The 12918-nt window shown below is 42.5% G+C and overlaps 1 protein-coding gene across 1 annotated transcript in view; it reads right to left on the bottom strand.

Moving 5' to 3' along the window:
* Positions 1-7912, bottom strand: part of EGFR (epidermal growth factor receptor) — a 49282-nt gene extending 41370 nt beyond the window's left edge. Inside the window, exons 1-5 of the mRNA XM_017734641.1 lie at positions 7735-7912; positions 6058-6244; positions 5274-5408; positions 3432-3500; positions 1117-1235 (exon numbers count right to left, since the gene is read on the bottom strand). Of these exons, the coding sequence (XP_017590130.1) occupies positions 1117-1235; positions 3432-3500; positions 5274-5408; positions 6058-6244; positions 7735-7815 (591 nt within the window). The 5' untranslated portion in view covers positions 7816-7912. The remainder of the gene's footprint in view (positions 1-1116; positions 1236-3431; positions 3501-5273; positions 5409-6057; positions 6245-7734) is intronic.
* Positions 7913-12918: the final 5006 nt, after the last annotated feature.

The following is a 12918-nucleotide window of genomic DNA, read 5'->3' on the forward strand; positions in this document are numbered from 1 at the left end:
CTGCATGCCTTAGACAGAAAAATTCTCCCTACAAGCAGCAACCAGATCAAGACAAACTGTACTTTTCTTGGCCATTTTTTAATAACCTAAATCAAATCAAGTCCTTTCCTGCCAATTACTGACTTTTCTGGCTAAATATTAAACTGAAGCCATTATATTTGGCTGCAGGTAATGAACAATTTAGCAGGCATTTATGAAGGGCAAGTTGGTTCTTCCAATCTAAATCTGCATTAAATTAATAATGACTCTCTTTTTCCCTTTCTTCTCCCCTGGCTTTCCAGATGAGAGAGAGTAACTGTCTTTGTGAGCCAGTAAGGGCATCACAGCCATCTTTGAAAGAAACCAGGAATAGAGGTAACAACAATAAAATCCAGGTTGGAAGATTTCTATGTTGATTACTCAGATGCCACTTAATACATAATGAAGTGTAGTGCAGACATGAGGAAGAGTTAAAACCACAGCATACACCAAATCCCTGAAACTCTTGTGGAAAAGCAATGGGACTTTTATTCCCTAAAGAAACTCCATTTGTTTCTTCTCTCTTCACTGCCCCAGGGTTCCCCAAAAGCAGTGCTTTTTGCGGCAAGTCAAAAGCAGAAAGACAAACCTGGATTTCATGCCTGAAGTGCAATGAAATGCAAAAAAATGAATCTTATCTTATTCCCCTTACAAGTTCTTGCTTTAGTAAACCAAGATTATTACTGACTAGTGCTAAGGAGCACAAGGCAAAGCTGTGCTGGCCTGGAAAACTGCTGCACTGTGGGGGCAGCTGTGGGCTCATGGACCTGCTCATGTAGGGATGTTGCCTAAAGAAAGCACTTAGATGCTCTGCAACAACATTGAACTCACTGGGCAATCAAAGGCACTAACACTGGTTTGGAATACACTAGGAAGGTCCTTGGGCAGAGTCAGCAAAGACCAGCTAAGGGTGCTGTGAAGTTCATGTCATCTTCCCTCCTACCAAACACCCATGCAGGGAAGCCCTGGAGCACCCTCCAGGTCAGCATCTCCCAGGAGGCCTTCTGGGGCTGACGAAGGCTAGAGGACATGCAGCTGAAAGCCCTGCTCGCCGTGTCAGGGATTGAAGCCATTATGGTGGTGGTGTAGCATCATTACCAGGCAGTCACTCTCCCGAGGCCCCGTGCACCCTGCAGCACACTGGTTATGGCAGCAGTCGCTGGGCACCTTTCCCCTGCACCGGCCAGAGCACTGCTGAGCACAGATGACTTTTGTTACTGGAAGAGACAAGAAAAAATGAAAAGCATCAGCTGTACTTGCTGCAATGAGATCAAGAAATACGGAGAAAGGGTCTGGTGCAGGTTCTGTGCTAGATTTTCCTCATGGGACATTCTGTCCTCATTTAAGGCCAAAGTTTGGGAGGGGTGAGAGCGAGTGTGGGTGGTGGTAAGAAGGGGTCATGTTCAGCCTGTAATTATCTTGGCTCTTATGAGGTGCTAAGAACTCTGATCCCAGCTAGGAAATATGTCCTGCTTAGAAAGAACAACCCTGTTTCATCAAAGACCAAGTAAAACTCTGTGGAGTCATTGCATCTTATAGCTGGGCAACAGGGTAGAATCTGTCTCCATTTCATTGAGAAAATTTACTATTATTGGTGCTAACATTGGGAAAAACAACGTGACAGAACTTCCAGGACTCTGTACTATAACTGGAAACTGTACATTGTTGGTGTGGTGCTGTAAAATGTCCCTTTAATGCACTAAAATATTTCTGAAATTTGCAGAGAGAAGGGAGACTCACTCAACAAGCAGATTTCATATGCACATTGAATTACATTTCTTTAACGTTCAAATCCTTGGCCAAATTTTATCTTCATTAAACAACTCCCTCAGGGTTTGCACCAGTGCAACAACCCGAAGGAAGAACTGGGCCTGGTCCAGCTTTTTGCAGGGAAGCAAAAACTGCCTGCAACATTTTGTTGAGAATTGGGAAATCTTCTCCATTTGAACATCAAAGCAGAGAAAAGGATAATCAGAACAATTTAAAAAAACTCCAGAAATGAATGGCTAGCATGTTTTTGTACCAGAGACCCAAAATGTTTGTTCTCTAAAAAAATATTTACTGATCACAGAGCCTGGCATAAGGTGCCAGAAGAACCTGATGGCTACTCTGCTTCATTACAGCACCCTAACCATTTCAGCTGTGCACTGTGCTAACTGATATCAACTTCACAGTTGGCACAAATGAGTTACAATATTATCAGGAATTCCTGTTAAGTCTGAAAACCATGGTTGTTAATTAACAGAAAATTATTTGAAAAAATAGACTGCTACAGGGTATGTAACAGTGATTTTTTAAAATCATATATCCTTTTTCCACTACACAATTCAGTATCCAAACTGTATTATTTTATTTTTATTGTAGGCCTGTAGGCAAGGTAGTATATTTTCAAGGAAACAGATTATTTCCACAGTACGTATTAGCTTCTCTGATAGCAACTTCTCCATTCAACTAGAAACAGGGGAATAAAAGGCACATTGTTCTACATGAAGAGCATTTTGATACAATTTTTTTCGTAAGAATTAGCAGGGGAATAAAGCACCTCATCACTTTGATAACTATTGACTAGAGTTTCCTGCTGGAAACATATATTACATCAAACATTTTTACTTCATATAGAATATCCCATGTTCATTTTCAGGAGAAAGAGATGTATCCCCCAAACTTTCCCATGTATGGAAATGTGGGATACATTTTCAATTGGCCAGATTCTCAAATGCCTGGAGAGGCAAGCAAGAGCCTGCAGAAGATTTTGTTTTATGCACTCGTCAACCTCCTGATTCCAGTGAGGGTTTGTAAATGCTGGAAGCTTGCAGGGCTGAGACCTGAGGTTTCGCAAGGTCCTGGGACAGCTGTGCAGCCTCAGCTGCAGGAACCAACCCAGGAAAGGCTTTGTACGCACAGCCACTGTCCACCCTGAGAGCCAAACTGCAGAGCCAACTGACAAAAACTGAAGCTTATGCTAAATGAAGACAGAAAAGGTATATGCTCCTCTTTCCTCAAGCTGTAAGTCATACAAATTTGGCTCGATATTTGCAGGCAAAAAGCTTAGGTTCAGGTGACAATTTGCAATGGAAAACTGAATGTAGGATGTTGCTTCCATTTGCATTATGTCTAGATCAGCAGTTTTTCCACTGAACTTTTCACAAAACAAAACCCGGTGTATTTCCCCACATTTTAAACTAAATGATGAAGCAGTGAAACAAATTGACATGGTGTTCCTCCTCAACCTATCCTTTAGGAAAAATAAACCCTTGCAAAATCTCAAGCACTTACAAATGGATGTTTCTGCCGCTCTCTTAGTATCAGGCAAGCATCCTACCTGCATAATTATGGTTAGTTTTTCAGTAGACAGAAATGTAGTTTCTATGTTAGAGCACACAAGCTATTTCTTAACTAATCTGCAGGCTTACATTTCTGGCAGTTTTGTTCACCAGGACCCCAGCAATAGTCTTCTGTGCAGTTCTGATGGCATTTGGGACCTAAGACACAAGACAGAGTATAATATTCTGTAAACAAAGAAAACAACAATATACCATGAACAACAGAAAACAATGACTTGAGATTTCCTCCTTGATAAACCAGGGTAGGAAGCACCAATGTAACAGTGCTCAAAAATTTTGAGAGCTTAATTCCTTATCCTTTGTTCACCTCTGCTTTCCTACGTGCAGTTTTCCACCTCCACACCTTTGACCAAGCAAGCACAATACCCAGCCAGTCTAGCTTACGAAAGAGGCATATTTTTCCCAGGAACAGGAATCTCAGCTACTGCCCGGCTGGCCCTTCTGCTGGGGTTTTCATGCAATGGCAAGTCATCACTGGCTTGCAGTCAGGCATGTGCCAGCTGCTCACTACAGGCCACATGTAAATCAGTGTTTCTGAACAACGCAGTTCTAAAAAGAAACAAATCCAACTGGATTCACAGGCAACTGCCAGCTACTCTGAGCACAAAGTAATTTGACTTGTCTGCTTCGTACCCTCCTCCCAACCTCTGCCAAAAATACTCCCTGATGTAGGACTATGGTGCAGATGGACAACTGATGGAGAGGTAGGCAAGATGGATGGACACCTTGCCTGACCTTGAGGGTTCAGTGCTGGGTTCTTTCCCATCCCTCCCTCCTTACTCTCTTCTTTCTTCTTCTTCTTTCTCTTAATGACAAGCAAAGTCCCAGAGAAACAACTTATTTTAGAGTAGGGGATCATTATTAAAGCCATAAAAGGCTGTCTTAGCAGATTAATGTGGAATTCACTACATTTAAAAGGCATTTCCTACTAGAGGGCTTCTTCCCACTAACAACATGTGATTCTCCTTCCCCCCATCAGCCATCAAATAGCTGAACAAATGACAATACTTGTCCAAGAGTTGATTGATTTGGTGTGGGACCAAAGAACTTTTTTTTTTTTTTAAAGTTGAAAAGTTATAGGTTAACATTTCTGTGGTGCTCAGAGCCAAACCTCCTGTGCTGACATGCATAGTTTGCAACTCCTTGATTATGCCAGGGCTCCCTAGAAAAATAAGTCAACACAGAAGTTGTCTATTACCTCTCAGACAATTATGCAACTGGAGGAAGATAAAGAAAATATGTTTTCCTGCCAATTTATAGTGCCAGAAATGAAATGCTCAGAAATGAAAATAAACCCTCTCTTCTGCGAAATGACTGGGGATTTTACGAGGGACCCATAAGGCTGAAGGATTAGCTTAAGCCCACTCCAAGCATATGCTATACAAACTTTTAAATATCCCCTCATCTCCCTGTTGATCTGATGCATCAGACTTATCTACCTGTTTATTGTCACTTTTGCCAGTGTAATCTGTGCAGCCCAAAACAGGAGAATTTTATGGCACTCATCTTTGGTCTTAGCTCTAAAAAGGTTTCAAGTAACTCCATGAAGGTACCCAAATGGGTTTTCTAGACCAGAGCCTTACATTGTAAACAGAAGATTGCTGGAAAGCAAATGAATGCACATTTTTCTGAACTGTCTTTGAAGAGCACATATGCAGGGTACTGTCTTAAACCAACAGAAACATTCCCAAGAACTTTGCTGAGCTATGAGTTATGAACCTAACCATCATGAAAAATTCTATCTTAGGCCAGTGGTGCAGAAATGAAAGCACTTCTCTTGGAACAGGGGTTGGTGGTTGGTTCATTAGAAATTGTTGGACCAGGAACCCAGTGCAGATTAAAGGTGGGACGTTCATTTTACTCTCTGCAATGGAAGGGGAAACATAGCACTTCCGGTAGGTTAATACTCACAAGAAGACAGGTTGCTTGCAAATTCAAGCACGGTGGGAGGCTTCTTGCTTGTGTCGATGATGTCATTCCAAAGAACAGTGTCCATGTTGCACAGTTTGGGGTTGTTGCTGATTTTAACACCTCCATTGAGAATTTCTGTTACAGAAGCCAAAAAAATTAGTAAGTGAAGCAAATCCCTAATTTGCTCCAGAGACATCCCCAAAACGTCTCCGATCTAAAGAAAGAGAAATCAGTCACATCTTTCTCCACCTCAGACACATGACACTGACAGAAAAGAACAACCTGCATGGCATCAGCACTTCTGATGGTGTAACTAACACCAGGATCAGACTGATGGGTCCTGGAGAGTTGGTTGCTCTTGGATGCCACAAAGATGCCACTACGTGTAGCCTTCTGCCTGGTGCCACCTCTAGGGCCCACGGCGCTCAGCAGAGATGGCACTGCTGGTGTGCATAGCCAGAGACTGTGAGAGACACCAACACACATATCACCAGTTCCCACAGGGATCTAACAGAAAATATTGATATGTATGCACTGAAATCAAATAATACAAAATAACAAATGGATACTTCTTTGCCAGTTTCAGGAACAAAAATGAATCTTGATGAATTTTCTTTGTCTTTTGAAGAGACTGGCTAGCAGGAAAGCAATTAGATCCTTGCTTTTAAAGCAGGGTTTGATGGCATATGACCTTGAGAGGCAATCTCCAATCAGATCTTGACACCAGTAAGATAGCAGTTGAAGTTGGCTTTAGAGGTGCCTCCACCACTTGCCCGTGTCTCACCTGAAAGCCGCTTCATTGGCAGCTGTCGGAGTCCCTGGGTTTTATTCATGTGGTAGTTGGATAAAACTGCCAGGGCGTAAGAGTTGTCATATAGCACATTGCCTCGGATGATCTGGAGGTTTTCCAGGGGAATGACATCCACCATGTTAAGTGCAATGAGCACGTAGCCTGCAACCTCCTGTATCGTCTGAGAGAACAACAGAAGAAACAAGGTGCTTAATCCATAGTACTCTTCAATAACCACTTTCCTCCTCCCATTCCTCCAATCCACCATCTTTCAATTTTAAGGAATGACAGACCACTTAATCTCATTAAAAATAAATAAATCTAAGAACAAAAAGGGACTATGTGAAAAACTTTGCTGGTTAAGCATGTATAAACTCACCCTTTGAGCAGCTACCAGGGGGTCATTCCAAAGGTCCAGCATACCCCTGTTCTGTCCCCAAGCAAGAATAAGTGGGGCCGACTAGGGGATGCAGGAGAAAAGGGCAAGCATGCATGAAATGGTAACTAAGTGTGATGCTTCCCATAAATACTTGCCTAGCCTTCAACAACTGGCAGCACAGATGCACCATCTGATTCAGGCTTTTACATTCTCTCTTCTGTGCTCCTTCCCTTGCTCATCAGAGGGGGAGATTAGGCAACCTTCTCCTTTTTAAATAATATATATCTTTACAGGACAAAACCACAAGTGAAGTACTCTGCCTGCATGTGGGTTAATTCCTGTCTTGCACTGTGAAATATATGCATTTCTATCCCCTACAAAAATCACCGCAAGTGAAAAACCTTCAGGGTACTACTTAGGATATTTCCCTTCTCTTTGAAGACTACCAGTGAATTTTCAAGAGACTTGTAACATTCCTCAGAACCCCGAGATTCATGGTCAAGCTATGTTTGGGAAAGAAGAATGGCCATACCATCATATTTGTAACCCATATGTTCAAACCATAGATTTTTTGATCTTGCTCGTTACTTGCTGGTGGAGAACCTGGAGGTGTCCATGTCAGCCATGGCTCCTCCCCATGCTGCAGTTGCATTTTAACATCCGTCCTCTGTCCATTCTCTCCTCAGCTTGCCGTAATTGCTCATGCACTTGTGCACAAAACAAATGTTGAGATGGGAGTAACCCATGTGTCAACCACAGGGGATTATCTTGATGATCACTTCAAGAATCCATGTGGGAAGTTATTGCACAGGACTTGCCTGCCTGCTGAGGGTGTGAGCACTTCAGGCTGGAGAGGCACTTGCCACCATGGCAGGGAAAGGGATCGCAGTTTGGAGGGCAGTGAAAAGGACTCCACACTTCAAAATCTGCCACTCGCTTTGTGCTTTGTTTTGTCCAACAGCACCACAAAGCCTTTTGCTCTCTGGGAAGTGAGGTAATGGGTCAGGATGTAATTCTAATTATAAATAAGAAGAGACCCATCTGCATGGCACCCAGCACAGGTTGGCAAGTGCTTGAAAAGCTATTTCTGAGTGTACCTGATTTGTATAGTAGGGTTGAGCGCATCCTGCAGCCTAGAGGTATGCTTAGACTGTGAGCTGTGACTCCTCTGACATTAGCTAGCTATGTTTTTGGATCACCACAGAATTTTATCAGTAGGTGATCCTTTCCACTTAAAAAATGGAGTAGGATATGTTGTAGCAGAGAAGGCCCCATTGGCCACAAACACTAACCTTCAGGAAAGAGAGGTCACGATTGTGCTCGACGTATGTAATCTCCAGGTTGCTGAGTACCACCTCGCAATTGTTGTACATCCTCTGCAGACTGGTGAAATGGTCTTCCACATGTCCCAGTTGGGTCAGCTTGTTATTTGTCCCTTGACAAACTGTGCAGGAAAGGAGAAAGCTCCATGAAGGAAAGGAAGAATAACTACAAGGCAAAAACTTGTTGTTCACTTATCTTTAAAGGCACCACAGTAAGTTAAGCATCAGCTTCATAAGAAACAAGAACATTATCTGTCATGACTCTAATGGCAATAGTGTAGGAAGTATGCAGTGTTTCCCAGGGATAGAGAAGTACCAGAATTTAGAGCTGGAATAACCCTCCATCACTTTCTGTTACAGAAGAACTTCAATATGAGGCTTTTGTACATAGGTAGCGCTAAGTTTTCTGTATCACAAACATAACTCAGTTCCTGAGGAAAGGACATTGATACAGTTCCACTGACACACTACTGAAACTGGTATGCTGCCAGGTACCACCAAAGCTGATTTCCCTGAGGACCTATTTTACATTACTTTCAGGGACATTGGGTCTCTTTGTAAGCTCAGAGGGAGGAAGGGGGGCTTCCTGAAGGACTCCTTAAGCTACAAATCCGGGTTTTAAGGTCTAACTGAACCTCCAGAGCTTACACATCTCTTGCAACTCTGACATTTTGGGAGTATGACCGATTCAGGAGATTTTCTGGTTTATTCATCTTTGGCACTCAAATCCATTTTTGCCTGGTGGGGAAGGAAGAGGTGTCACACAGAGCACCACTGAGATTCCAAATATTTATAACAGCACAACGCAAAAATTAGTCCCCACCTGAAATTATATTACTCTGCTTTATTAAATCTAGAGGAACTGAAAGAAGTTATCACCATTGTATTTGATGGCAATGAATGAGCAAAATGCAAAATTGCTCTGAATAAAGAACACCACACACAACCCTCAAAAATTCTGTACTCATACAGTCATTCCCTGGGCTATCCCTACAGAGCTCAGATGAACACGTCTCTCAGTTATGCAAAGAGAGAGCAAAGGAGAATGATACAGAAGACAATGTGGTGAAAAACTTCATACCCCCTTCCAGGGGCTCCTTCAGCTCACCTTTGCTCTTCAGTGGGAGCTGTTAGGAGGCTGTTATCTCATTGTATAATGCAACCCCAGCCTGACTGCACAGCTTTTCATAACAGAACAAAGCTTTCCATAACCAAAAGAATTGTATTCTTTTAACTTGGAGAAATGAATACATGAAATGATACTTCTGTAGAGCCATAATTTGTAGAAGCACCAATCACAAACTGGGGTGCTGCAAAGCAAATAACAAAGACTCTTGACAAAGCTGGAAATATGTTTCAGTTCTAGTAACAAAAGACACCACCTGTTGAAGATTTACCGAACAACTGATGCTTTCTTAGTAGGAAAAATAACTTCATAGCAGTCATAAAAACACACTTTCCAATCATCAAAACTAGTCATTGAACATATGGTACTTCTCAGTGTAACCATCAGCATTAGGAGCTACAGTGATAACAGATTAAATACTCTGAACCATGTTTAAAGCAAGGCTATTCATTCACATTCCTCAGTTATTTCTCATCATACATTATATAAACATTATAGTGTTTGGAATCAGAGTGGCAACTGCTGGTAAATGGGAACACTGTAACAGGGGCTGTGAGTACATCATCTAAGCTGCTTGACCCTTTTTATAGACTTCGAATTTCTGAATTTCTTAACATATGCATTAGAAATTCTAAGTGGGAATTTCGGTTCCAGTTTCTGTTTCAGTTTCAATCTTAACTGTTGCATTGTGTTCATACTTCAAATCTCTGTTTGCTGTCTGCTTCAAGTACAAGGACCACAAATTATCAGCCAGAGTCACTGGTAGGTTTTTATTCCTCAGAGTGGTCACATTTTGAAAGTTAGAAATCCTGTCACATGGCTAGTCTGCCCTGGAAAATGTGCTGTTTTTGGGGACAGGGGTGAAGAGGCTTTGAACTGACTGGAAAAGTCAAGGAGTTGTCCCAGAGGTCATCTTGAATTTTAAGCAATGTTTTCCTACAACCAAGCTAAAATCAGTATTAGCAGATTCTCAGACTGTTCAAAACCTCAACTTGGATGAGCAGTTCAGGCATCTCATATCTGATCTTTAGAACAGTGTGATTTTGGAAAGCACTCTAACACGATGCAGAAGCAGGTGCAGTTTAGACTGCTCTCAGAAATAAAAACATGTAAGTCATCCTGCTATGGTCTTCAGGGTCCACAAATGACCTGATGCACTTGTTGCATCTCTGAGGTTACCAGCAAAGACCTGCCCTGATACTCAAGACAGGCCCAATGCAAAAGCTGCAGTGTTTATGCTACACCTGAACCAAAGGACAGGTGGAAGGAGAAGTTTTCTCTCCTGGCCACCTGTGCCCTTGATCGACCCTATGTGGCTTGGCACCGGTCAGACAACACAACAGAACAGCCCAGATCACTGAATCAACCCCTAAGACAAACTGCACTCATTTGAATGTGCGTCTCTTGGGATCGGACAAGGGTTGGAGCTCTGAACTTGGGCCAGCCGTCTTGAGAAACACAGACTTTTTCATTGCTTATTAGGTCAAGGCTGATGCAGCAGTCAGAGGGCATGGTTACGCTTGCACTTCCCCCTCTACCTCTCCCATGGGACCTCTCAGGAAACCATGCCAAAGAGTTGATCCAAGCTACAAATAACATAGGACAATAAATAAATAATTGGACAGGGGGTATTTTTATCTCAGGAAAGCTCACTGTTTTGGTTCACCATGGTGCCCCATGCATTGGAAACAGCTCAGGGGACAGCAAGGAGGCAGAAGCAAATAGCCAAGAGAAGGAGACTTCCTGCTTGTGAAGCTGCAGAGGGAAACCCAGACATAACAAGCTCCAAAAAGGCTTCAGCTTGGCCCTCCAGGAGCTACTTTTTCCCCCTGTATTGTGAGTAGAGAGAACTTTGATGGCTCTCTGCCAAAGATGTCTTAAGCTACATGCAAAACCACTGGTCCCCTCATCACATCCTCCATCCAGTAAACAGTAGCTGTAGATGAGATGTTAAGATCTGGAGAGAGGAAGAAAAAGGGCTGCTTCTGCTCAGAAATCAACAGTATGTGGCTGTCAGAGTATCAGTCAGAACACCACTGTGGAGCTTTCTCCCTCATGCACAAATTTCTGTTTGTGCAAAGAGATATAAGGGATCTAAGTCCATCCACAAGGCGAACTTCATCACACCAGTATTTACCAAATGAGAACCCGGGTCATAAGCAGTATATGTTGAGCAAATAAAACCCAAACCAAACAAAACAAACCAAATCCCTGCAGCAGTATTACTGAACTCAGGCAAAGTCACACAATAATTTTCCAACTAGAACATTTGAAAAGAAAAGAAAATGGTCTGCTTGTATCTGATGAATAATATAATTCCTGCAATTTCTTTGCTTACGGAAACTGTGTTCTGAAAAGATACATGCTATAATTATCTGTATATAGTATCACAGTGCCACTCTGGCCAGAGGCTAAAGCACAGACAATGAGGTGCTTGCCTTGCTCCGCAGAGTTTTAAGTGGGATGTGCATGCTTGAGTGGACGGAATTTATTACGATTTAACCTCTATTGAACTCTGTCTATTTGCCCTCTAAAGGACAGATTCTGATGCCACATATAATACATTCATTACATACTTTTGTTTCAATGTGTAGCAAAGCTAGCACTATCCAGGTTTAGGAGTCAGTGGTGGGCATGGACACTTGCATGGTACTGCCGGAGGCTGTGGTAGTATGTACCACATAATGTATGTTCTAAAAAGGAGAGTATAACATTCAGGGTGAGAACATCCCTGACCAGAAGAAAAACCAAGACCCAGAACTGAACCTCAGGGCAGGCGCTGATCCCTGAAAGATGAAAGCTTTGCTTTTATCTGTGATGTTAATATAATAAAAACACAACCGGTCTGGAAAGTTTTGACACAGAGGGCATGTCCCAAGAGGCTGCTGTCTATGGCAGTGATGAGAGCAGGGCTGCATGCTGGGAGTGCAGGGTTCTCCCACCCCAGCCAGGGTGATCTCCTGGACCCTTAGTGCCCCAGCCACCACTCCTGTGACATGGGGAAACTCAGAATTCTGAGGGGCAGCATAACGGGATTACCACCAAAAAGCATTTAAATTCTATGTGATATAGATTTTAGCAAATATGCTGCAATTCCTAAATGCCAAAGTGATGTTGATCTTGAATCAGTTGCAGCATTACCTCAACAGACAGCCTAACAAAAATTTAGATACTGCTGAAATGACCCAAATGTCAGGTGCTGTACAAGGCAGGAGCAATCAAAGGGCTCAGGAAAGAGCCACACTACACTGACAAACGCAAACTCGTTGAATTTAGTGCTTATGAAAAGTGCAGGGTTGGCTGTCCTGGCTAGTAAAATCTTCTGTGTGTCCACAAACATGCTTGTTCCTCCCCTGCACTGCCTCAAACTTGGACTTACAGGACTATTTCTAGGTGATGCAAACTGGTTCAGTCTGCAACCCTTTGCTCCTTGGCCACTTTTTTCCTGTGCAGCCTGAAGTAGTAGCATGAAACCAAAGCATTTCCTAAATGGCATTTTCCCCAAGTGATGGTGGGGAGACAGAGGGCATTCATACAGCTGTAAGGCTAAGAGACTGTATTTTCCCAAATCCATACAAGCTTAGATTAAACAAAATGGTCCCTGCAGCAATTGCATTGATACAAGTAAAATCTGTTTTCATTTTCCCCCAGAAAATCTCCGATTACTGAAGTCTCAATCCTGTCACGCATATTTGCCCCAGACTTGAGAAAAATCCCAGAGAATGCTTTGAAACCAAATTATCACCAATCCCCAAATCATCCTCTGTTTCTATCCATGCTTAGCCTATGTTAGTCTCCCTGCAGCTCTGATAGACACATCAAAATAATAACTCACAAAGGCAATTTCAGAGATATGCAAGTCCATTTCCATGCTTCATATGTCACTTATAACTATATATGTCCCAGTATAATAAATTTATATTCTTTTGCATGTTTTCTAGCCATTGCTGACAGTAACACAAAACTTGTAGATAAGTGATGTTTGTTTAATCTGACAGTGCATTTAGAAATGCTCCTCTCTCCTCACT

The sequence above is a fragment of the Corvus brachyrhynchos genome, unplaced genomic scaffold (genome assembly GCF_000691975.1).
Source record: "Corvus brachyrhynchos isolate BGI_N302 unplaced genomic scaffold, ASM69197v1 scaffold94, whole genome shotgun sequence".
NCBI classification, from domain to species: Eukaryota; Metazoa; Chordata; class Aves; order Passeriformes; family Corvidae; genus Corvus; species Corvus brachyrhynchos.